The sequence below is a fragment of the Rattus rattus genome, chromosome 9 (genome assembly GCF_011064425.1).
Source record: "Rattus rattus isolate New Zealand chromosome 9, Rrattus_CSIRO_v1, whole genome shotgun sequence".
Taxonomy (NCBI): Eukaryota; Metazoa; Chordata; class Mammalia; order Rodentia; family Muridae; genus Rattus; species Rattus rattus.
This window is the reverse complement of record NC_046162.1, coordinates 89717859-89741208: the sequence shown is the minus strand read 5'-3', so window position 1 is coordinate 89741208 and position 23350 is coordinate 89717859. Positions and strand designations below refer to the sequence as shown.

Below are 23350 nucleotides of genomic sequence, written 5' to 3'. Positions count from 1 at the left end.
TGAGTTTCAGGGCTAAGCCCATTTCCACCCGTGTCTCACCACAGCACCAGTCTCCAAACACCTGTCTGACCTTGAGGCATCATTTACTGTGTTTCATTCTGTTGACATTTGAACTATTTTTGTTATGCTTTATTTGACACTTTTTTTTTTGGTGCTTCAGATAGGAGGAATCATATTCCATGCTGGCCCAGTGTACAAGTAACAAAAGGCATGCAAGTATGATGTGTACTCTTTTATCTGATGAGGCCTTGTTATATTGCTGGGGCTGGTCTTGAACTCCTGAGAGTTCAAGCAATCCTCCTGCCTTGGCCTCTAAAACAAACGCTAGAGGATGACTGAACATGGTAGGCATAATTTGGTATTTAGTGTTCATTACTTTTCTGGGCCCTATAAAATTTCTTGGGTTTCTAAGCTTAAAAAAAAAAATAATAAGGATCTCATTGTGTGAATTCTTGAGTACAAAAAAAAAAAAAATTAAATACCTTTCAACTTTGGAACCAGGGACCCCTCCAAATACCTGATATCATTATACAGGTGTCTTTTGATCGCCTCTTCATAGCCTTGTAAGCAGCGTCAGCAATAGCGAAGAGATGAGGAGGTCTCTCGTACAGCTCCCGACCTTTGTACTGCTCAATTGTGTCCCTTCCATAGATGTTCAGCACCTTGTATGGGTTCACGGAAACGACCACCTCGCCAATGAACGTATAGATGCGTCCTTTCTCAAATCTGCACAGAAGCGAGAACAAAAGGCAGCCGTGGTTAAACACATGTGTGGATTCTTTCCCTTAGTTTATTAGCAAATATACCCAAATGGTCCAGGAACTGCTTCTGGACTGACAATTTATCAGCTTTCAGTTTACATTTAAAGACCGCATTACGTTTAGGGTAGTGGCTCGTGTCTATAATTCCATCTCTTAAGAGACTTAGACAGGAGGATTGCTGTGAGTACAAAGCGAGTGAGTTACAGGCCAGCTTGAATATCAGAGAGAAACTCTGTCTTAAACATAAACATAAACACAACACAAACAAAAACACAGACTATGTTTTTGGTCAGTCATGGTAGGTTATGCTTATATTCAGCCCTCATACGGCTGAGACAGGAGGATTACTGTGAGTTGGAGGCCAGCCTGGGGTACATAATAAAGCTTACAAAAAACAACTAATGGCAGAGACCTTATCTGATGTGGTGCCCTTCAGATGCCACTAGTGGAAAAGGTCAGTAGGGCTTAAAAGCCAGGCAAGAAGAGGAACTTAACACTTTGAAGGCTGTGGGTTTCCCTTTCCCAAATACAGAAGGTCAATCAAGAGAGAAACACTCACAGCTCTAGTAGGAAAAGAAATGGAAGTTAAATCAGGTCTTGAAATTTACTTCACTGGATTTTCAATTACAGAAAGGCTTGTTCACATTTATTTCTTCTCCCTCCAGAAGCCTCAGTAAACTGTCAGTAAGGAAATATACACAGTAAACTCCACAAACAGAAAACGATACAGGAGACCCTTCTGACATAAATCACACTGGGTTTTGTAGTGACTGCTTAGAATCCTGTGGTGTAGATACAGCGTGATTTATTCAGTGATCTTCCTTCCCTCCTGGGGCTATGAGCAACACTGCAGAAAACACCCAGGTCACACTTTGTACAAACCAGAGGGAGGGACTCTCAGGAATGGGACAACTGACAAAAGTGTCTATACTTTCAAGGTATATAATATGATCCTATTTGTGTATGAGATCATATTTACATGTGTGTCTATCACTATATACATTTGATAAATGAGTACATGTATGCATGGCAAGATATTATAGAAAACATGAGGTATTAATCCTTATATTCATACAGTGGGGTAGTATGGATGGGGGGATGAGGAGACTGTCAGGGGAAGCCACAGGAGCAAAGTAAAAACAGCAAAAACCCCAAGACTGAAATTATAAATAGGGATGATAAATCTGTACAAAAATTGAACATAAAGCACAGGAAACCCACACCCAGAAGTATGTACAGACTAGAGCTCAACTGTTTCTCTTAGGTGACTGTTACCAATACACTCCACCTGCCCAGAGGCAAGGCAAATACAGCCACTTCTCGGCATCCACTGAAGACTGGTTCTATGAGCCCTCACAAATAACAAAATCCTTGGATGTTTAAGTACCCTATGTAAAATGTCCCAGATTGGTGTAGTGCCATTGTATGTACTTCTCTGTATTTTAATAGTCTGTAGGCTATAACAATTCTTCATGTAATTTATGTGCTATCTAGATAACTGTTGCATTTCTAATCTGCAGTTCCCTGGATGTGAGGACACAGCATCTGTGGAAATGGAGGGAAGATTGTATCTCACTTCCAAGAGCTAAATACACAGGCAGAATGCCAGTCCACGGGTAGTCTGTCTATTTATAACCAAGGGACAAGGAGAATAATTAAGCATTTGGGACTGATAGGCAACATTTTTAAACTTCCTTTAAGATGGAAAGTTGTCAGCTATAATTAAGACTGGAAACAAACAAATACACATGTTATGAACAATAAATTAGAACCAAGATTTTTTTTATCAAGAAGTTGGCAAGTAATTTAAATGAGAGTTATCAACCAGTGAACTTTCCTGTCAGCTTTTCATTGTGGTTTCCACTGACAGTCAAAGCACTAGCTTTGGGGTCCTTCTCATCTGGGCCCGAGTGCTCATATTACTAACAGCAGTGCAACCTTGTAAAAGCTACTGAACTTTTGTGTTTCAGCCTCTCCAGCTAGCTGTGCAGTGGTAATAATTATACCGCTCTACCCCTCTATCCCTCTGGCATTGACCAAGTATTTTTCTCTCTTTTCAAAAATGGCAATTAATTTATTGTTTTATTATGTTACACATGAAAGTGATGGTTATTTGCTTGTTTTAAAGCTGGGTTTCTAGCACCTCGGGCTGGCCTTGAAGTTTGTTGCCAAGGTTGATCTACAATCCCTGATGTCCCTGCCTCTATCTGAAGACTGCTGGGATTGCAGGTGGGTGTAGATTCTTTACCAACTGTTTTTATTTTTATTAACACCGCCCCTACTCAATAGCCCAACAGCCACAAGAATGGACTAAATGATCAATATATCATTCCTTGTCACATCTATCAATTAACCGCAAGCCAGCAACAAGATACCTATCTATACAGCTCACATTTAAGGACCCAGAAATGTGAGGCTGGAGAGGGCTCAGTGGTTAAGACTATGGACGGCTCTTGCAAAGGACCAGGGTTTGGTTTCCAGCACTCGGGCTGAGTGGCTCACAGATGACTAATTCTCAGTCCATGGGCTCCAATACCCTCCTTTGGGCCTCCAAAAGCAACTGCGCAAACCCTCCCCTCAAGAATATTAAAAGATCCACAAAGAAACAGGAAGTAAGATTCGATACTCAAGCCTCTCTGATTGGATCTGCAAATATGCAGCATGGGCTTAGCAAGCATCATCGAGGGACCGAGGACACGGTTGTTTAGTTTTCAAAACATCCCAAATAGGAAAAAATAAAGAACCAAAAATGAGCAACAGGGTGATAGGGGGAAGTTACCTCATGAGCTCAATACTCACGATACACTTTCTTGCTGGATAGTTCTTATAGCTACGAATGGGATAGTTTCTGAAATTCTGGTATTAGTTCAAGTAAATATTTTATTTAACTAAATCTCTAAGTATCATTTTTTCAAAATATAATCAGAAGACATACACAGTAGCAGGGTGAGCAGGGTGAGCAGGGTGAGCAGGGTGAGCAGGGTGAGCAGGGTGGCGGGGTGGTGGGTGAGCAGGGTGAGCAGGGGTGAGCGGGGTGAGCGGGGTGAGCAGGGTGAGCAGGGTGAGCGGGGTGAGCGGGGTGAGCAGGGTGAGCAGGGTGAGCAGGGTGAGCAGGGTGTGAGCAGGGTGGGCAGGGTGGGCAGGGTGGGCAGGGTGAGCAGGGTGGGCAGGGTGGGCAGGGTGAGCAGAGTGAGCAGGGTGAGCAGGGTGAGCAGGGAGTAGTGGTTTATGACAACAATTTTGCTCCTGGGAATCAGAGGTGGGAGGTCCAGGGCAGCCTCAACTACATGGTGAGACTTTGTCTCAAGAGGGTCTACAATTTATAACCCATTTGTTTACAAACTATGTTATGGATGGATCATAGTAGCAGTGCTATCTGTTGAAGAAAATTCCAGAGGACCAACAATTATGGCATTAAATAAATGCTTCAGCGATTTGTAAAACTGATAGAAAGTTGTGTTTGAAATTCTAAACTGGTTATCGAATGACTTTGAACTTGGTTAGGCCTCAAATCTACCACTAGATGGTGCCACTATACCCTGTAATATCGCGCATTATCAGAAGGCTTTGCTGCTTGGGAGGAGAACAGAAAAGCGATGCAGTTGGTCCTTTCAGGGCTTCCTTTGGGGGAGGATCTGCAGTAGCTACACTAGAAGATGAGCAAGAGACACCCTGTTCCAAAGGAACAGTGACAGCATTTCCATAATCTTTGTGTGCAAATCTGTTATGATGAACTGTCTACTTGTGTACTACAAAGGGTCTAAGCCTTGATATTAAGAGGAAAAAGAATAAGAAAGTACTGTAAATAAATTATAACAACAGAGAATAAGAGGAAAGATAATAAAACCAGGTGCTATAGTAGCAAATATTACGACAAAAAACTCCTTCCAATGAGGAATCCTAAAGTCATAGACAAATTCTGTCTTAGCCACACAAGGTCTGGCACCCTTTACTTGACTCCTAACAACCATTGCCACTTCTGTCCCTGAGCACCTTTCCCATCACTTCTCTAGGTCTTTGCCTTCATGGTTTTGTCCCTTTGTTTCCCTTCATTCTTGTCCCCTTCTCACCCTACACTGGGAAGATTCCCCCTTGTTCTTCCAAAGTCTAAGAACCAATTTCTCATATACATACTTAGATGTGCGTATCTTTAAATTAAATTAAAATTAGTTGGACATTACACCCTCTTGCAATCCCAGGTTTGGGGAAGAGGAGGCAGGAGGATTAGGAGTTCCTTGTTTGAGGACAGCTTGGGATACATTAAATTCTATCTCAAAAACCAAAAGCAATCAACCAAAAATAGCTTAACTATCATAGTCTTTAAAACTTATGTGGCCCATATATATACAGCCATCAAAACTGTATAAGATTGATGAAGCTAAAAAGTGCATGCTGAAAGGGACCAGATATAGATCTCTCCTGAGAGACACATCCAGAGCATGTCCAATACAGAGGTCAATGTGAGCAGCAAACCACTGACCTGAGAACAGGACCCCTTTTGGGGGAATCAGAGGAAGGAGTGAAAGAGCTGAAGGGGGTTGGGGATTTAGCTCAGTGGTAGAGTGCTTGCCTAGCAAACGCAAGGCCCTGGGTTCAGTCCCCAGCTCCGAAAAATAGAAAAAAAAAAAAAAAAAAAAAGAGCTGAAGGGGCTTGCAACCCCATAAGAACAGCAATGCCAACCAACCAGAGCTTCTAGGGGCTAAACCACTACCGAAAGACTATACATGGACTGACCCAGAGCTCCAACTGCATATGTAGCAGAGAATAGCCTTGTTGGGGCACCAGTGGAAGGGAAAGCCCTTGGTCCTGCCAAGGTTTGACCCCCAGTGCAGTGGAATGTTGTGGGGTGGGTAAGAGGGGTGGATGGGGGGACGCCTGTATAGGGGAGGGGGAGGAGATGGGGGCTTATGGACAGGAAACTGGGAAAGGGAATAACATTGAAAATGTAAATAAAGAAATATATCTAATAAAAAAAACTTAAATTAAAAAAAATTATTGAAACAACTAGATATTTTCATTGGCTTCTAAATGAAACAAAAGTTCCAAAACACTTTAATTAACATGTAGCAATGGAGAAGATATTAAAGACAATGCTGTTGGAACAATGTACAATAGACCATGGGCTCTGAGACATGTTATTGTGGTTAAAAGTATTCTAGCTCAACTCACTCAGGACACTTGTACAAGGAAGCATCTATAACAGTCAGTCAAGATGCAACAGCTCCTTTAGAGCAGACTCAGCAGAACACATACACAGCCTACAGACAAGGTGTTCACAGGAGTGTGAGTGAGTGCGTGCAGAGAAGGAAGGTGGCTGACCCGAGCAGAGCAGGAAGCCAAGCACTGTGTTCATGGAGTAGATGCAGCTGCATGACAACCTCTGGAAGCCTGGTGGAGCAAGCATAAATGTGATATGTCTGACACAGGAATGAGCAGCAGGCTCTGTAGTTAAAGAGAGCAGTGAGATGTTCAACAAAGGGTGGGCAATAGAAATGAAGGATGGAGAAATCTTAATTATTTTAAGGAGAAACAGAATAGAACATGAAGACTTATCAAATATAGGATAAAGTTTTATTTAATTTTAAACTGAGTATAAGACAAGAATGGAGTTATTTCTCTGATCAGATCCTACCCAACTCCCTTGCTTCTCTCTTGACTTTTCACAGACTTACTCTACAGCTCAAGCTAGCCTAGAACTCACTAGAGACCCGGGCAGGCCTCGGTCTCCTGCCACCGTTTTCTGCAAGCTGCTTTACAAAGTGAGCCACCACAACTGGCTTTGGACTATATTTCACATGAACTCTTTGGGCTTCTGAGTCAGACTCACTCACTAACATTCACTGGCGCTCTTGCTTGACTTCATTAAGTTTATGGAATCATTTATAACCAGACGGAAAATTCTCTGTGAGTGTATATTTAATACAAATCTTTATTCATGGGAATTGTTCATTTGTTTTATGAGGAATATACACTTTCTGAAATAATGGTGCTTTATCATAATTGACGTGGCCTGTCTTCTTCCCTTTCCAATGCAAATGAAGCCTTCTGTGGCTGTAACATCCTTATTTCTCTGGAGAGTGGGTCATCCATCTGTGATGAGCATGCCTTTCCCTCCATGGCTCGCCCCTCTTCCACTCCAGTCTGGGTACCACTCCAGCATTCCCGTGCACTGCCCAACTTCCCGCAGTGAGTTCCCATGAACTCTAACTCTCTGTTAGAGCTCACCGTTTCTCAGCAGCACATGACACAGAGTCCTACTGCCTTAACACCTTCTTCCCTCGGCTTCTGTGAACCCACATTTGCTGGATTTTCTTCCTATTTCTCTGGTTTTCTTCTTCAAGTTCTTTTGCTGCCTTTTCTTTTTCTATTTATCTCTAAACATTCAAGTTCTCTGGGATTGAGTTTAGGACCAACCTCGAATACCAGTCAAGGAACTCCTATCTAAGGAGGGCAATATAAGAGTACCTCGGCTCGAGGGAGAGGGAGAGGAGCCCTGGCAGGACAATAGGTGGGTGACGTTAAGATCCCACGCTGTACCTTTACAGGTTGTTACAAATGTTTTTAAGGGATGGATGTGTATTGGGTTTTGTATGTTTAGGTGGGCAATTATATCTTATCAACTGGGGCAAAGATTAAAAAAAAGAAAAGAGTACCTCGGCTCTCTGAAACCATCAATAAGAACAAGATAAAATTATCTATTATGAAATAAAGCTACAACTCTGAATAGAAAGGTTGTGGGTGCCAGAAATGGTGACATAGACCTGTGATTCCAGGACTTGGGGGACCAAGACAGGATGATTACCAGTCTTATCTATGTAATGAGTTTCAGACCAGCAGGGTTGGCAGTGAGACTGTGTTCCCTTCAAAAAAGAAAAGAAAAGAAAAAAGAAAGGAAAACAGAAAATCGAATGCTCTGAAAAACAGGCAAAGCAGAAGAGGATGCTAATAGACGGGGCCTTCCTCTGCTGTCTCAGCACTGGAGAACGTGCTCCAAAAGTAGGCAATGGTTCCTAAATAGCTAAACGAAACAATCTATTGCTAAGAATGGCAGGGTCACAGTTTATAAATGGCTTCAGAACAAAATTAGTTCCATTAATTACATACTTCTGAGCCACTCAGAGGAGGGAATCAATGAAAATAAGAATAAAAATGTTTTTACTTGAATGGTAAAGGAGAATAAAATGGGCAAAAATTTTGTAGAGATATTTTTCTATAGAAATAAAATAGATATGTAACTTTTTAAAAGACAAAGGGAATGAGAACAGTTAGTGAGAGATGAAATATATGGAATTACCAAATCTAGAAAAAAATTTCATAAAAATAAATAAAAGGGAGAATGAATACCAGGCAAACAGAAAAGGATAAGGGGGGAAAGAGTTTTAGATAAAATGAGATGGAAAGATAAAATTAAAGTATGATAAGGAAAACACAGAACTGGAATAATAACTGCTGATCACTTGTGCCCCAGACAGCTTCACCCCTGGTAACAGTAGCATCTGAAAACAGTAAATATGCAACATAAAATCAGTAACGCACATGCTGGTGTCCGATGCACACAAAGCACTTGAAATCATGAACTCTTGCAACAAGGGAGCTTTCCAGTGACCACTTCCCACCAAGATGCCTCTGGCTGGCTCTGACTCTGGTGACTGCTGAGTGTCCAAGCACCTGGTTGAGCTGGCTAAGCACAACTGAGGTGCGACCAGTTAGCCTCTGTGCATTTCCAGGCATCTGCTGCAGACCTGGCATCACTTGCTGTCCTCCCCCACCAGAGGATGTGGATATGGAGGCTTGCAACCCACTTTTTGCGCCACCTCTACCCACTGTTTGTGAGTGAACCTGGCCTCTGGATGTTGGTAGCATCACTTAGAGCTGGATTGTCCAGTTATTAGATTCATTTTCTGTGAGTTGTCTCCCCCCTCTTCATATGTGAGCAATAAACTGTACATTTGAAAATGGAAAAAAAACAAAAAAACAAAACCAACAACAACAACACAGCAATACTTGGTAGAAAAATGGGTAGCAGCTTGGGAAAACCAAAAAGCACAAGGCGTTAGTGTGGGGAATTGAACTGTGTTCCCCAAACAGCATATTAGGAAGTTTTAACTACCTTGTGATACGGCCTTATTTGGAAACAGGGCTTCTGCAGATGTAATCAAGATGAGCTCATTAGGATGAACTCTAACACAGAACTTTAAAGAAGGGGAGATGTCCCATGTGGACACGCACAGCCATGGGAGGCAGCGCAGGTCAAGGAAACAAATTCCATCTGCCCCTCTAGAAGCTAGAAGAGCCCATAAAAGGCTGCCAGAGACAGCTTGGTTCTGCTCAAACCTTGATTTTTGGACTTCTTGTCTTGAGATCATGGACAATAAATTCCATAGTAACCCTAGAAATACAGAATAGTTTTATCAAAATAAATTCCATGAAAATGTATCTTCAAGTTTTTTTAGAAAAAGAAATTCAACCAAGCCAGTAAGATCTACCTTCTCTCCCATCATCAGGTGATAGGCAGTGAATGGTATTACAAGATGGTGAAGTCCTGGGCGTGGCCGATCCCTACCACAGGCACTGTTGTGACTACTCTTGCTCCTGATCTACTCTCTGCATTCCACCAAGTGTGACCTGAAAATATACAGTAACTAGAAATGCCTGGTCTTCCATCATTTCAGTGAGAAGCCACATCCACTGACTGTGACACCCAGATAGTGCGTGGTCTGTGTCACAGCAGCACCCTGTCACCGTATGCTCTGGTCTGGAACACATATTCTTTCCCCATCTCAAAGCTCACACCTATTTTTTTCCTCACTCACAGTCGTTGTGACAATAATTTTCAGGAAAGCAGAGATCATATCCATCCTGCTCACTGTTCTACTGTCTGCATGTAAGACGGTCTGTATCAGCGAGGAAAGCTTAGATATTCAACGAAGATAAGCAATAATGAGTGGGTGAGTCTCTTCAGCCCATCTCTTCCTTTCAGAAATTGTTTTGTACCTTGCTTATAGACAAAATTCAGGTTATCAGGTATGATATGAAAAGCCTTAAATCATGTAATTTTATTTTTTCCTATTTACATGCAGTTATTCCTAGCTTTCTTATAGCTACTAGTTTATGATGTTCAAAAATGAAGGGGAAGGATAAAATACAACAAAATGCCACCTAATTTTTAAAAAATGGGCCATATATTCATGTCCCCACAGAAAATGATCAGTTCCTCTCTTTATGTGAGCAACTTCATAGGCAGAAAAAATACAAAACGTACCTAGTTCAAATCTGAGATACCGTTTTCACTGCTGGAGGACAGGGCTGCAAACAAGTGGAGTTGGGTAACCAATCTGGGGGCTGTCCCTGAATGAGACTCCCTCTCCCACTGGAGGCAGGTCATTAACTGCCTGCCGCTCTTTAGCGAGCCTCTCCAACCAGCTCCCTCATTAGCATGTCTGTGACACTGTCACTGTTGAGGTCTTATTCAGGCAGCCATTTCTAGTCTCACAGCAGGCTTCCTGGGGCTCTGCCTCTTAAAGTCTTTCCACCTTCTCTTCTGGAATGTTCCATGAGCCTTAGATACAGGAGTTGCCATGAAATGATTTACACACAAACAACAAAACCAGACTCAGCAGATTGTTATACATTTGTGTACCTGTCTGTCTGTTTGGCTCCTGCCTGCCTGCCTTTCTGCCTGCCTGTCTGTCGATCTATCCATCGATCTAGCTACCTACCTATGGTATCTATCTAATCTATCTTCTATCATTTATCTATTATCTATCATGTAGCTATTATCTAGCTATCTATTACAATAATAAAGAAAAAGGCTATTAATTTAAGAGGGAGATAGAAGTAGGGAAGGGACTGAAGGAAGAGACATGGGAGGCGTTTGAGGGAGAAAAGGGATATAATTACATTTTAATAAAAATCTATTAAAAAAGAAAAGTAAAAATAAAATAAAACAAAGATATAGTTAAAGTGCCACTTGGATGTAAATAGTTTTTAAGGCTGGGGCAGGGTTCTCTAGAAGACGTATATGCTTTAAATCAGAGTCCAGTGTAATGTACTCTTTCTCTTATAACCAGGATTCACAGACTCAAACCACTCACTATCACCGTTAGTGACTCACTAGGAACGTTTTTTGCCTCCTGTTTCTGCAATCGTTTTTGGGTTCTGCAGTCCTGAAAGTCTTGGTTCCAGAGTGGGAAGAAGGCTTCTGTCAGGAGGCACAACAAGCACCCCACTGAATTAGAAGTCAGGATTTCTCCTGACATTTTGGGCTTCTAATGGCTGTAGTCAACTGACTAAGGAAGGATTAACAGGTGGAGGGAGGTGTGACTGATGCAGACTAACAAAGGGAACCTGGACCATCTGAAATGCAGATCTTTCAGTACAACTGCAAGTGTTATCAGGACCTGTGACCAAAGGCAATAGGAAACTATAACCCAAACCAGTCAGGGTGATGAATAACCCAGACCCTTCAGGAATGAAAGTAAAGGTCACTCCTCCAGATAAAGAGCCAAGACTCACTGCCATGCTTGACTAGAGTAGAGGAAATTCACAGCGGGTAGTAGGAGAAAGGAGTTATAAATGCCAGCTTATGACCATGTGATCAGCAACAGAATAAGGATTATAATAGACATGAATGCTTTTGTCCTACTGGTTAACAATATCCTTGTTCACACATTAAATAGAAACATGTGGCCCTTTTTATTTATCACTGTAAACAGAACGTTTTTATGTATCACTGATTGGGATATTAGAGGCTAAGCATTGGTGAACCTATATCATGATATTTAAGCTAAGGGACATTAACGATTAAACATTCCTGAAAGGACTTTGCTGCCAAAGCTCTTAGAAGCCCAGAAGAATGCAGTTCAAGCTCTGGTCAATGGAGCGGTGAGACTGGTGCTATCCTTGCTGGGTCTGATTTTGCTTTGGTGTGACTGCTCATTGCTGTGGCCTTGTCTTTTCTCTTTTAGAATAAAAATCTCTACTTGACATCATATTACTTGAATAGGTATTTATATGAGCTTACCATTAAGAGACTCGTGACTTTTAAGGAGACTCCCAGAAATCTACGAGGGTGAGTTTGGCTAAGTAAGACTCTTAGCAGTGGTGGATAGATTCAAAGTCTAACTGGTCATCTCCTGTAATCAGGCAAGATTTCCAGTGGAGGGATTGGGACACCAACCCAGCCACAAAACCTTTGATCTACAATTTATTTGTCCTGCCTATAAGAAGTAAAGGTAGTAAAGAGATTGTGGGTGTGGCTACCAATGACTGGTACAGCTTGAGACACCTGCCACTAGAGGGAGCCCACCCCTGACACTGCCTGGACGGCCAGAACCCAGAGGCTGGATAGCTCAGAGACCTAGGATAAAAAATGATTCCTAAGGGTATTTTTCTATACTCAGAGATTGGTGCCTAGTTCCATTGTCATCAGAGAGGCTTCATTCACCTAGCAACTGATAGAAATAGATGCAGAAACTCATAGTCAAGCATTAAGTAGAGCTCAGGGAGACAGGTGCGGTGTGGCCTGACCTAGCCCTCTGCCTTTAAGTTACATTGTGTAGCTTGGTCTTCTTGTGGGACTCCTAACAGTGGGAGCAGGAGCTATCAATTACTCTTTTGCCTGCTTTAGGGATCTTTTCCTCCTACTGGATTGTCCAGCCTCAATATGAGGGAAGGTGTCTAGTCTTACTGCAACTTCATATGCCATGGTCGGTTCCTATCCACTGGAGATCTGCCCATTTCTGAAGAGAAATGGCGGATGGGAGGTGGGGCAGGAGAAGAGGAGGGAGGGAAAACTGCAGTCAGAAGAGAGAAAGAAAGGAAGGAAGGAAGGAAATAATTGTATTTATATTTTAAAAAGACTTGTAACTTTTAGAACACTGGGATTTTTAAAGATCTGAGGGATTTTAAAAGTGAGTTATATTTAAATTATGAAATAAACATGAGACACAGAGAAAAACCAAGCAGGTTTGAACTGAAATTGGAGGAACCATGTACTATGGAGTAGAGAGAAGAGGAGAGGAAGAAATGTGTACTTTTTAACTGTCCACTTGGGATACCAAGAAGGAATTAACACCCAGGTATAGGTGTGTAAACATCTATCCAAGGCTCCATGGAAATAAGCTGAAGACTTCATAGACTAAAAGAACCACTGAATCGAGAGCATCTTGTAGAGCCAAGAAGAGAAGTGTTCAGAGAATGACAGCTGTAGTGGGGCCCTCCCTGGGACCATCTGAGAAACTGCCAGTGACAGAGTTTATTCACCGAACACAGTAAACACCAGCCTGACAACTAAAGACATGGACAAGACAGGAGGTGCTTCTCTTTACAGGACAAGGACAAGGCTTACACATACAAGGCACCATGTTAGTTACATCAGTGGATGCTGAAACAGCAGTTACAGTATGATGGGACAGGGTACCTACTTCCCCTCAAATTAATTCTTAATTCCAAAGGCAAAGATGATAACTTTACAGCAGAGGAAGTTTACGAACATTTAAAACAAGTCATTAAAAATTATAATCACCTAAATTCAAAAAACTGATATGTGCTTGTGATGGTTAATTACATTCAACTTGGACTGGGCCACAGGGTGCCCAAAGGCTTAACTAAAATGGCATTTTGGGTATGTGTATATGAGCATTTCCAGATGAAATTTACCTTCTAATAAGTGGTTTGCTTAAAGCATTTTCCTTCCCCAGCCTTTGAAGATCTGAAGACAATAAGCCACTACTCAAAACAACAATAAAACCATTTTTTTCCCTCTTGTCTGCCTCTGAGCTGGGACATGATTTCTGCCTTTGGGTTTAGACTGGGCCTGATACCATCAGCTCTATTGGTTCTCTGGCCTTCAGACTCAGGCTGAAAACTGCTTCTCTCTTCCTAGGACTTCTGTCTGCTACTAGCAGAACACAGACTTCCCAGCCTCTGTAACACAGAAGTGGATACCTTCCAGTAAATCTCTCTTAATCTCAATTTCTCTCACATATACCTTTTACATCTGATTGATTCTCTCTCACTAGAGAACCTAGGTTAATTCACATTTGGGAAACGAGCAATTCTGGAGGAGTTTTTTAAATGGGAGAGTTTTCTGAGCTGCTGTGAAGTTTCTAGAACAGGTCCTCCGATATGACTGAAGGCTCTGCTACAGACGGTAAAGACAGAGTTCATAGATTACAGGGATGACGAGATACATAAAGCAAGGCCATTGCATACCCTTTGTCAGCCATTTATAAAAAGCAAGCAGCTGGGCGTGTATGTGTGTGTGCATGGCACCCCTGAACATTTTCAGAAATCCAGAAAATGTGCTGTTTGTTGCTGAGCAAGGTAGTGAGAGAAAAGAGTGAGCTCAGGAATCCCAGTTGGACTGAAGAGCTGTGTACATGGCCTGAAGGAGTCTGGTGAGCAGCCCCAAGGCTGAGGACCCGGAGGTGAGCAGGACTCCCTGCTCAGAGTCAGGGAAGAAGGCACAGCAGTGACTTCAGCGGCCACCTGAGCCTCATCCAGAGCAGTGAAGGCTGACATGACAGTGGAAGACGTCAGAGAGAACTGCAGAGGGTCTGCACAGGAAAACAGCGGGGCTGGGTGGCGTTCCAGAGTGCAGGGCATTAGGAGATGTGATAACCAATACAAGCACACCCCGGGTTTGAATCAGAATAAGGGAAAACTGCTTTTAGGATAGCACTGGAATGATAAAATATGAACATCGGCTAAGAGTCAGACACTGATTTGTGACAAAATTACATTTCCTGATTTCCATCACTGTACTGTGGTAAAGAGAACATTCCTGTTTTTTAGGAAACATGCCTTGAAGTATTCAGTGGATCATGATCTCTCCAATATACTCTTCAATAATAAAAAAAATAATTATATGCATACATAAAAATATAAAAAGAGAAGCTTAGATGCCGAGAAAAATAAAAAAAACAAACTGGTGAGGGATTAAAGGTATTTGCTTTTTATATTATGCTCTGCATAAATCTGAAATTAAAGGATGTAAACTAGAAACCTAAATTCCAAGCCTCTTTGTATTACAAATTGAAATATCTATAGTTGTCACCAGGTGATATAAACTAGTAAAAGACTGAAATGATAGAAAAGAGGGAAAGGGGAAAGTATTTCTCTCACATATTCCTACAGCTTTCCTTGCTAGAGGTAACTGTTGCTGCAGTATTCTTGTGAGCTTCTCAGCATTTGTTTATGCACACAAATTTATGTAGGTCTTACAACATTATCAATTTGCATGTAAATGTATAATGCGTGTGGGAGACTGCATGCCTCAGAGCATGCCATCAGTTCTTTCCGGCTACTTCTACATGGGTTCTAGGGATTAGTCTCAGGTGTCAGGCGCAAACTGCAGGCTCCAAACGCTTTTATGTGTTGCACTAGCTCACCGCCCAGTAACGCTTGTTTGTTTGTTTGTTTTGTTTTTTAAACACAAACACTTTTCTTCTAATTGAAACATTTATCTTGGCAAAAGTCTCATATAAGCAGATAGATAAAAGTCTCATTTTTAAAAGACTGGACAGTTTTGAGTCCATCCCTTAGACATTCACATTGTTAGCCAGGCCTTGTTACTGTGGACAAAGCAAGTATAAATATGTGGTGGTTATTTTACTGTGGGCATATATGCTTATGAACCTGTATAACACACTTCTACAGTGAAAAACACTGGCTTATACTTGCAGGAGCTGGAAAGATGGCTTGCTCTTCTTGCAAAGGACATGGGTTTAGCTCTCAGAACCTACATATGGGCTCACAACTTTTTGTATCTCCAGTTCCAGATGATCTGAGGACTTCTGACCTCCATGGGCACTAGATATGCACTATCTATCTGTCTGTCTGTCTGTCTATCTATAAAATATATATATATAATGTATATATATACACACACATAAATACATACATACATGCAAGTAAAAGTTCATACATATAAAACAAAAGTGTTTTATATGTATTTTTTAAAAATTTTTTAAAAGCTACATGCAATTTAAACTTATGAATTATTGTCAAATTCTTCACCAATGAGATAATCTAGTTTATAACTGTATTTATAATGTGTGGGTTTCTGGTTCTGAGTACTGGCTTTTTAACCACTGATCCTAGACAATTTTGAGAGGAGTGCCTACACTACAGTTTTATTTTCAAAGTACAAAAAACTTTGACCCCTTTGTTTGCCTGCTCATACAGAGTTTACTGGGGTGACTGGCAGCTTTAGTGAGGCTCAGTTCACCTTCCCAATTCTTGACTGAGCATTTCTCCCAAAGGCAAAAGCATCTTTTTTTTCTACTTTCTCTGTCAAAGTCAAGGATTTACACATTGGAGTCACTTAGTTTATCCACTTTGTAGGACTATGGGCAAGGACTACGTGCTGGAAAGAGAAGGGGTATTCAAGTCACAGCCCTGAAGCCTGGAGCCTGGCCTAGAATCCTAATCAGGGACTATGTGCATGCATATAGACCTGAATAGTCAGTAAGTGCTCAGGGCCCGACGTCAAGGCAGGGCTTGAGCTGGGAAACTAAAACCTGCGCCACACTATTCCACACTTTATGTACCAACAACTCCACACAGTAAACACAATAACTGGGTCTACAACTTAGCTACTTAAAATCTATTCTTTTGTTCCTACTTTCCCATCCACACGTCCTCAGTCACGGGGTTTCAGAAATTATTTGAGGCAATAATAGAGTTAGAAAGAATGCCACAGTTTAGAGAAGGAAACCTAGCCCAGATTTAAAAGTGGGGTTCGAAGAAGTTCCTCACAATCATGCTGCCTAACACTGGAGTTATTTGGAACATAGTTGGCTACAAAGGCAGTCCCTGGCACTTCTTGATTTTAAAATCACTTTGACCTGGATGGTTTATTTTTATCTTCTCTTGACACAGAAGCCTGCAGTTGACATGTATGAGAACCCTTGCTAGGTGTATCATACCTGTGCAGCACAGGAGTGTTCCTAGGCCACTGATGACAGAGAAAAGCAGCACTGACAAAGCCCCTCTGCGGTGTGGCTTTGGGTTAGCATTAACTAGCTCAGTGTCAAGGCCCCTCTGCGCATCGTAATTTCATCAGCAGCACCATAATAGTAGTGTTGTTATCTACTGCTGCTAACAAATGTTATGACGACTCCTAAATAAAAGAAAAAGGTTATCCTGGCTTTACACTGGAGTGTTCAGCCTGTGCCTGGGTAGCCCTGATTGCTTCAGGCCCTTGGCAGGCAACACAGAACAATGGCAGTGTGCAGCAGGACAAAACCTCTTATTTCAAGGGCCAGGGGGCAAAAGATGGTAAGAATAGACCTGGGGGTCCCATCATCTCACACCCTCAGTAACCTAAAGATCGCTTGTTACATCCCAGCTCTTAAAGTTTCTACCTCTTTCCAATACGGGAGGGACCCTAGTTTTACTACAAAAGTCTTTGGTGGACACTTTACAACTATGTATTGTATGGCTGACAGTATATTAGCCGTAATCCCAGCACGCAGGAGGCTGAAGCAGAAGAATTAAGAGTTTGAGATCAGCCTGGGCTACATATAGCAAATACAAGGTTAGTCCTGCTGGCTACAGTGAGACACCTGTCTAAAAACAAAACAAAACAAAAAAACAAACAAAAAAAAAAAAACAAAAAAAAAAAAACAAAAAAAAAAAAAACAAAGCAATAACAAAACACCATCCAAACTATAGCATATAATCACCTCACAAGATCCTTACAGCAAATGGGTGTCCCACATGACATCCTCGGCACACGGTGCAAACTCAGAGCATAATTATGCTAATTACTATGTTTATCAGCAGTGCTCCTGTAAGTCTTTTAAATGTTCTTACTGCTGTCTTTGCTTTCGTTTGTACTCATGTTTGTTCAACCAATTTCTCTTGGTCAGCACTTAAGCTCCAAGCTTTCTGGGCCATGAGTAATAAAGAACTGACCCATTTTTGCCTTCCTGCAAGTAAGAAGGAGAACAGACACCAAACAGGGCTCCAGAGGAGGCAACCGAATGTGCCCTGTTCTCTTGGAGGGAGGAGGGACCACGTTCTGAGGAACCCAGAGCAATGGGATGCTCAATGGGATGACCATGTCCCAGAAGAGAAAATAGGGCAGGATGCTGAGAAAGGGGGAGCTGGGCAGGAAGAGGATGCTGGGAAAGGAGGGGCTGACATATATGAGGCCTTGAAGCCATCTAAGGGTCCTAGGAATGGGTCTGGAGCAGGAGTCTGTGATGGATCATATCTGGTTTGGTATAAGTGACTGACTGCCTGTTATCCCTGAACCTGGGGCAGAGGTTTCACTGCCAGCCTGGCCAATCAGTGAGAAGTGTATTAAAAAAAAAAAAAAGCGAAACTGGTTAAAAGTTCATAGACTAAGCAACCGTGGAATGCTCCACCTTAAATAGGTCATCTATATTACCCATCCCCCAGGGCTCAAAGAACACTGCAAAAGAGAGGAAGACCATGAAGCAGTGTCCTTTGGATATGACACAGCATGCATGAATTCACTGCGGCTGCAGTTATTTACATCAGATCTACACACACGCGGTCTTTCAACATCTTTTAATGGATGGGAGAAGAGCCCATAAGAGCCCATAGGTGACTCTTGACAGTTAACGGTGGCTGAAGAATGGATGTCACTTTGGTGGTATAGTCTTTGGTAAGTTGCCCACATTCCAGTGAAGAAGCTCCCACTACTGCTCCTGCAGGAAGCCCTAACTAAACTCAGTGAGTCACAGGTACAAAAGAGGGGCCTTGCTGGGAAGAAAGACTCCAGCAGGGAGGGTGGGACAGGTGATGGGTTGGAAGGGACTAAGATTCATTATATGTATGTATGCAAAGAATAAAAAAAAGCAACACCACCAACCGAGTTCAAGGTCATCCTCAGTGCTGGCTGTCATTGCAGAGAGTTTGGCTTCTGGGCTGTGGATATAGCTTCAGTTGAAGGAGGAGGTCAGCTGAGCACACACACTGTTCCCATGCCGGGCGTGCCCAGGGGATACAGGGGACCTTGCAGTGCTCACTGCATGCCAGTGCAGTCCCTTTGATGCCAGCAGCCCTTGGGAAATCAGAAGGTCAGGTCATACCCCAGGTGAACTAGTAATACCTGGTCCTTGGGGCCTCTGAATAATGGCTGGGCGTTTCAGAACGAAGTTTTGCAGGTAAAGAGATGGGAGCTAAATTTACAGAGGATAAGAAGATATAAAAGATAAAAGACATCGCCATCACTACTGTGCAGAGTTTCCATCTTCAAACGCTATCTGAGATGGATCACACAGCTTTGCTCCCACGTCAGAACTAATGTCCTTAGAGCAGGGGAGAGCCAGACAAGTTGTTGTTCTTACTTTTCCCAGGGCCACTGCGCTGGGAGCCAAGGGACCCACAGAACGGAGGCCTGAAGCCACGGAGAGATTCATGGTTACCTTCTCCACATATTAAGTGGGCCTGCATTCAGACTTCTGAAATCAACAGAGATAAACATGATTTGGGCCATCGAGTCCTCTGCTGTACCAGCTGGCCCATCTCTACTTATGAAAACAACCAAGAGTTTTCTATCCTCAGGAAGAGCAGACATCAGGAAGCAAACTAAGAGAGTAAGAATGTAGTGGCAGAGAAAAGAGTCAAACTAAAAACAGATCAAATAGACCAGGAAATGGAAAAAACAAATAATCTCGCCCACTTTTTCTCAGTTCTTCTAGCGGAAATCAAATCTTTTTTATTGTTAGATCAAATTGAGAAAGGAATTTCTGTAGCTGGCTCCGCTGCCGGCCGAAGACAAGTACTATACAGCATTTGCTCTTTGTTGAGGTGCCGTTGTACGGGGGCTTTCGGAGCTGAGGCAAGCTCAACCTGGCACACAAAAGCCACGGCCATCTTCTTCAGTGCCTATTAACATGGCATTGCACAAAGAAGAAGTTAGGACTACATGTAAATAGCCTTAGTTTCAAGTCTTTAATCAAGTCCTACCAGCCTCTGAATAATAATTAAAGCTAGACAATGACTGAATGACTAAAAGTTTTAGCATCCTTATTTTTAAAGCTCAGGAAATAGCCTGTCTTAAGTAAGTTTTTGCTTATATAATTTCTCTAAGTTTAAAAAGTCAAGGGTTTGGCCAGTGTATCTGGCAGAGCCAGGATGAGAATTCGGTTGGCTCACTGCATATGTGGTGGGGCCAGAGTAAGGATTCCATCACTGCACTGGGGTGTCCAGCAGGGCCAGGGTCTAGGCTGTGGTCTGTATGCATGCTGGGGAAATTAGTTACGTAAAGGAAGGCTGGGTAAAGGATATGCTGAGGATAATGGAAGCCAGGTTTCGTTTCTCCACACTGCAGAGGAGAATTACAGATATGGAGAGTAAAGAACTCATCTGATCTGGAATGAAATGTGAGATGCTAATAGACATCTCATGATATTCAGAGGACCCCCAAAGACCCTGTGGATGTCCACATTCAAAGATGCTCAATTCTTATACAAAATGGTGCATGTAATACATAACTAACGCATATTTTCCATACGCCTTGTCATCTTTATATTACTTATAATAACAAATATGCCAACATACCACCTCATTTGCCTAGATTCAGTATGATACACTATAAATTCAAGTTTTGTCTTTTGGAGCTTTCTGAATCATCTTATTGTTCAGATATTTTCCATTTGCATTGGTTGAATCTGCCCAGACAAAGAGAGCTGACCACGCATGGATACACCCTGCCCGTTCTCCAGCTCTGTTTGCTGAGGAGTCTTAGGTAGTAAGATGCCCAGAACAATCTCACCTACCACTCGGATCCTTATTTCCACTGAGCTACACCCATCCACAGCTCTATTAAATTTTGTTCTCAGTCTTGGGAGTGTGGTCTATAGTTTTTATCCTGACTAACCTTCAAGGACACACATAAAATTAATTACAAGGAAGACAGACTAAACGGCAGTGAACAGGCAACGTTGATCATCACATGTGAAGAAACAGCTTATGTCCTGTGGCCAGACTGGTCACTTGTTAAAATATCTAGTGCGTGGGTCCCTTTGCATAGGTCCCATCTGGATTCTGCTAATAAGGTCCTGTTTTGGCTGTATACTTCCAGGGCCTTACTAGAACAGTATACTAGTAACTGGAGGCAGATACAAATGGGTTCAGTTGTTAGTACATAGAAAAATACTCCTCAATGTTTTTAACTGAGCAATGCAAATCTATTCTTAGAGTGCTAGGGGGTCAGAAGTCCAAACACCAAGTGTCAGCTGTGTCTGCACTGCTTCTTGAGGCGTCACAGGACATCCATCCTGCCTTTCCTAAGTCCTGACGGCCGCCTGCAGAAGGTCTGTGGTCCCTTCTTCCATCCTTTCTCTGTCTTCTGGTTTCCTGACTATCCCTAAATTGTATTGGAAAATATTTTTTCCTGGGGGAAAAAACATGGTAATCAAGTAGTCTGGTATTAAGTATTTCCTTTCCTCAAATTCTGTTTAAAATATAAAAAGATCATTTAGAGAAGAAAAATATTTCTCATTGTTGAGAATCTGTGTTGGGAGTTAGCATTGAGTTTTAAAAAATAACTTCCAGATTTATAAAATCTCAAACTTAAAACCTGTAAGAAAAACTCTAAGAATTAAACTCCCAACTATTCTTCACTCTGATGATCCTGCCCATTGTGTCTTCACAGACACTGTTCTCACACATTTGTGTACACGTCCATCTACGTGTGTATAAGCACACATAAAATCATTATAAGACATTGCTAAAATACACCAACTGACCCCGACCACAGAATATATATCATGGCATTCTTCAAATGATGCATAGTTCTAGTTACAAAGATGACAGACACTGCAAAACCCCACGTGTTTTGTTTTTGCTTTCCAATTGTTGGCTACAACACATTATTATATGTTAATCTAATTATCAAGCAGAGATAGCAAGAGGAGTCAGAGAGCTGAGGAAGAAACCGGGGAGGCAGACAGGTAAGTGAGACAGGAAGTAAGTCATGTGGGGAATGGTGGAGACCCGGACCAGCGTGTACCCTGCCGGAAGGAAGCAGCAAGGTTTACTGGCAGATGGCTCTTATTCTAAAAACATGTGAGGTGTGCCAGAGCTTCTGGTTTGTTTTTTTAAAAGAGAAGCTCAAACGTGTATTTTTAAGGGGATATTATTCTGTCTGAAACTGAAACTAAAGTTTAAACAATATAAAACTGGCTTAAGGGGGAAAACAGGACAGCTTGCACACCACGTGACCAGCTGGCAGGTGTAGTAACAGTCCCCATCTCATTTGTGGCTGTGACTCATCCGAGTTCTACGTAAATAGGTGATACACAGTGTGCAACACAATGAGAAAATGACCCTGCCCAAGGATCCTGGAGTCAATTCTCTTGCAAAGGAAGTGATGCAACAGCAACTACCCTCGGCGGCTGCGACTGACCGGGTGCGCACACTACAAACAACATCTGCAGAACAGAGCTCTTAAAGGAACCTCCAGACCATTCCCGCTTACAGAGAATCTGCTTCAAAGTAATCACTAAGAAGTCTGTGATGATCCAAAAGAACAAAGACTTTTGGGCCTGATTTTTTTTTATGATAAGAAAACAAATAAGGGGCTGGAGAAATGGCTCAGCATTTGTGCTTCTGAAGTGGACTTGAGTTCAGTTCCCAGCACTTATGCCAGGTCTCACAACCTCCTAGAGACCCAGTTCCAGGGGATCCTGTACCCTCTCTGGACTCTCATAGACACACAATTAAGATGAAAATAAATCTTAAAAGGCTTTGTATTCCAGGGCTGACTATAAGATCTATGTAGTAATACCTGCATTTATACATTGTGTACTCACTGCTATGACTATTGTTTAGTTTATTAAAAAAATAGAGCTACTAATACAATTGGCTCAACTTATATTTTTAAACATTTTATCCGGCAACACTTTAAAGTCTTTTTCATAAGGCTTTTCTGGTTCTGCTGCCTTCAGTCACTTTCCTCCTCCCCCTGGCCTTTCAGGACAATTACTGCTTCTAACTTATCTGCCAGTTAATTGTCTCATGGAATTCTTCCATTGTTCTTGTTTACAGTATGGTCTACATTATTACTAAAACAGCATGATTTCAAGTGTCGTGATTGTTACTTAGTCTGGGCTGTGAAAGGACAATGTTTATAGAATTTTATGCAATTGAACATTACAATGATAGCCAAGAGTAAGCTTTAGTTCATTGTTCAACAAAGTACAGATCAGTTTGGATTCTCTCAAACACTTCCTGAGGTTGCATGAGGAAGTGGTGTGGACCTAGTAATTAACCACGTACAGTAGCACCAGGTTACAAAGAATAATATTTAAGGGTACTATGGTAACTCTGGCTCAGAAACATACATATTAGACAAAACAAAAACATTCTATTTGCAATGTACTGTTATCTTTATAGTCACTGTTAATCAGGTTGTTTCTGCAAATTAGTATAATATTATTAGCTTGGTTAGATGCCTGTGTTGAATGTATTCCTCTGAATTCAAACAGGAAAACACAGTCTGCAGTGTGAAGACATTTCACCTTGGGAAGTGAGTAGGTTATGAGTGTTCCCCCTGGGAATGGGAAAAGAGACCTGAGGAAGAGAGGCCTGAGTGAAGACACAG

General features: G+C 41.9%; 1 protein-coding gene across 1 annotated transcript in view; it reads right to left on the bottom strand.

Annotated features, from left to right (window-relative positions):
• Positions 1-23350, bottom strand: part of Myo1d (myosin ID) — a 272879-nt gene that overhangs the window by 191358 nt on the left and 58171 nt on the right. Inside the window, exon 2 of the mRNA XM_032911997.1 lies at positions 518-726. Within this exon, the coding sequence (XP_032767888.1) occupies positions 518-726 (209 nt within the window). The remainder of the gene's footprint in view (positions 1-517; positions 727-23350) is intronic.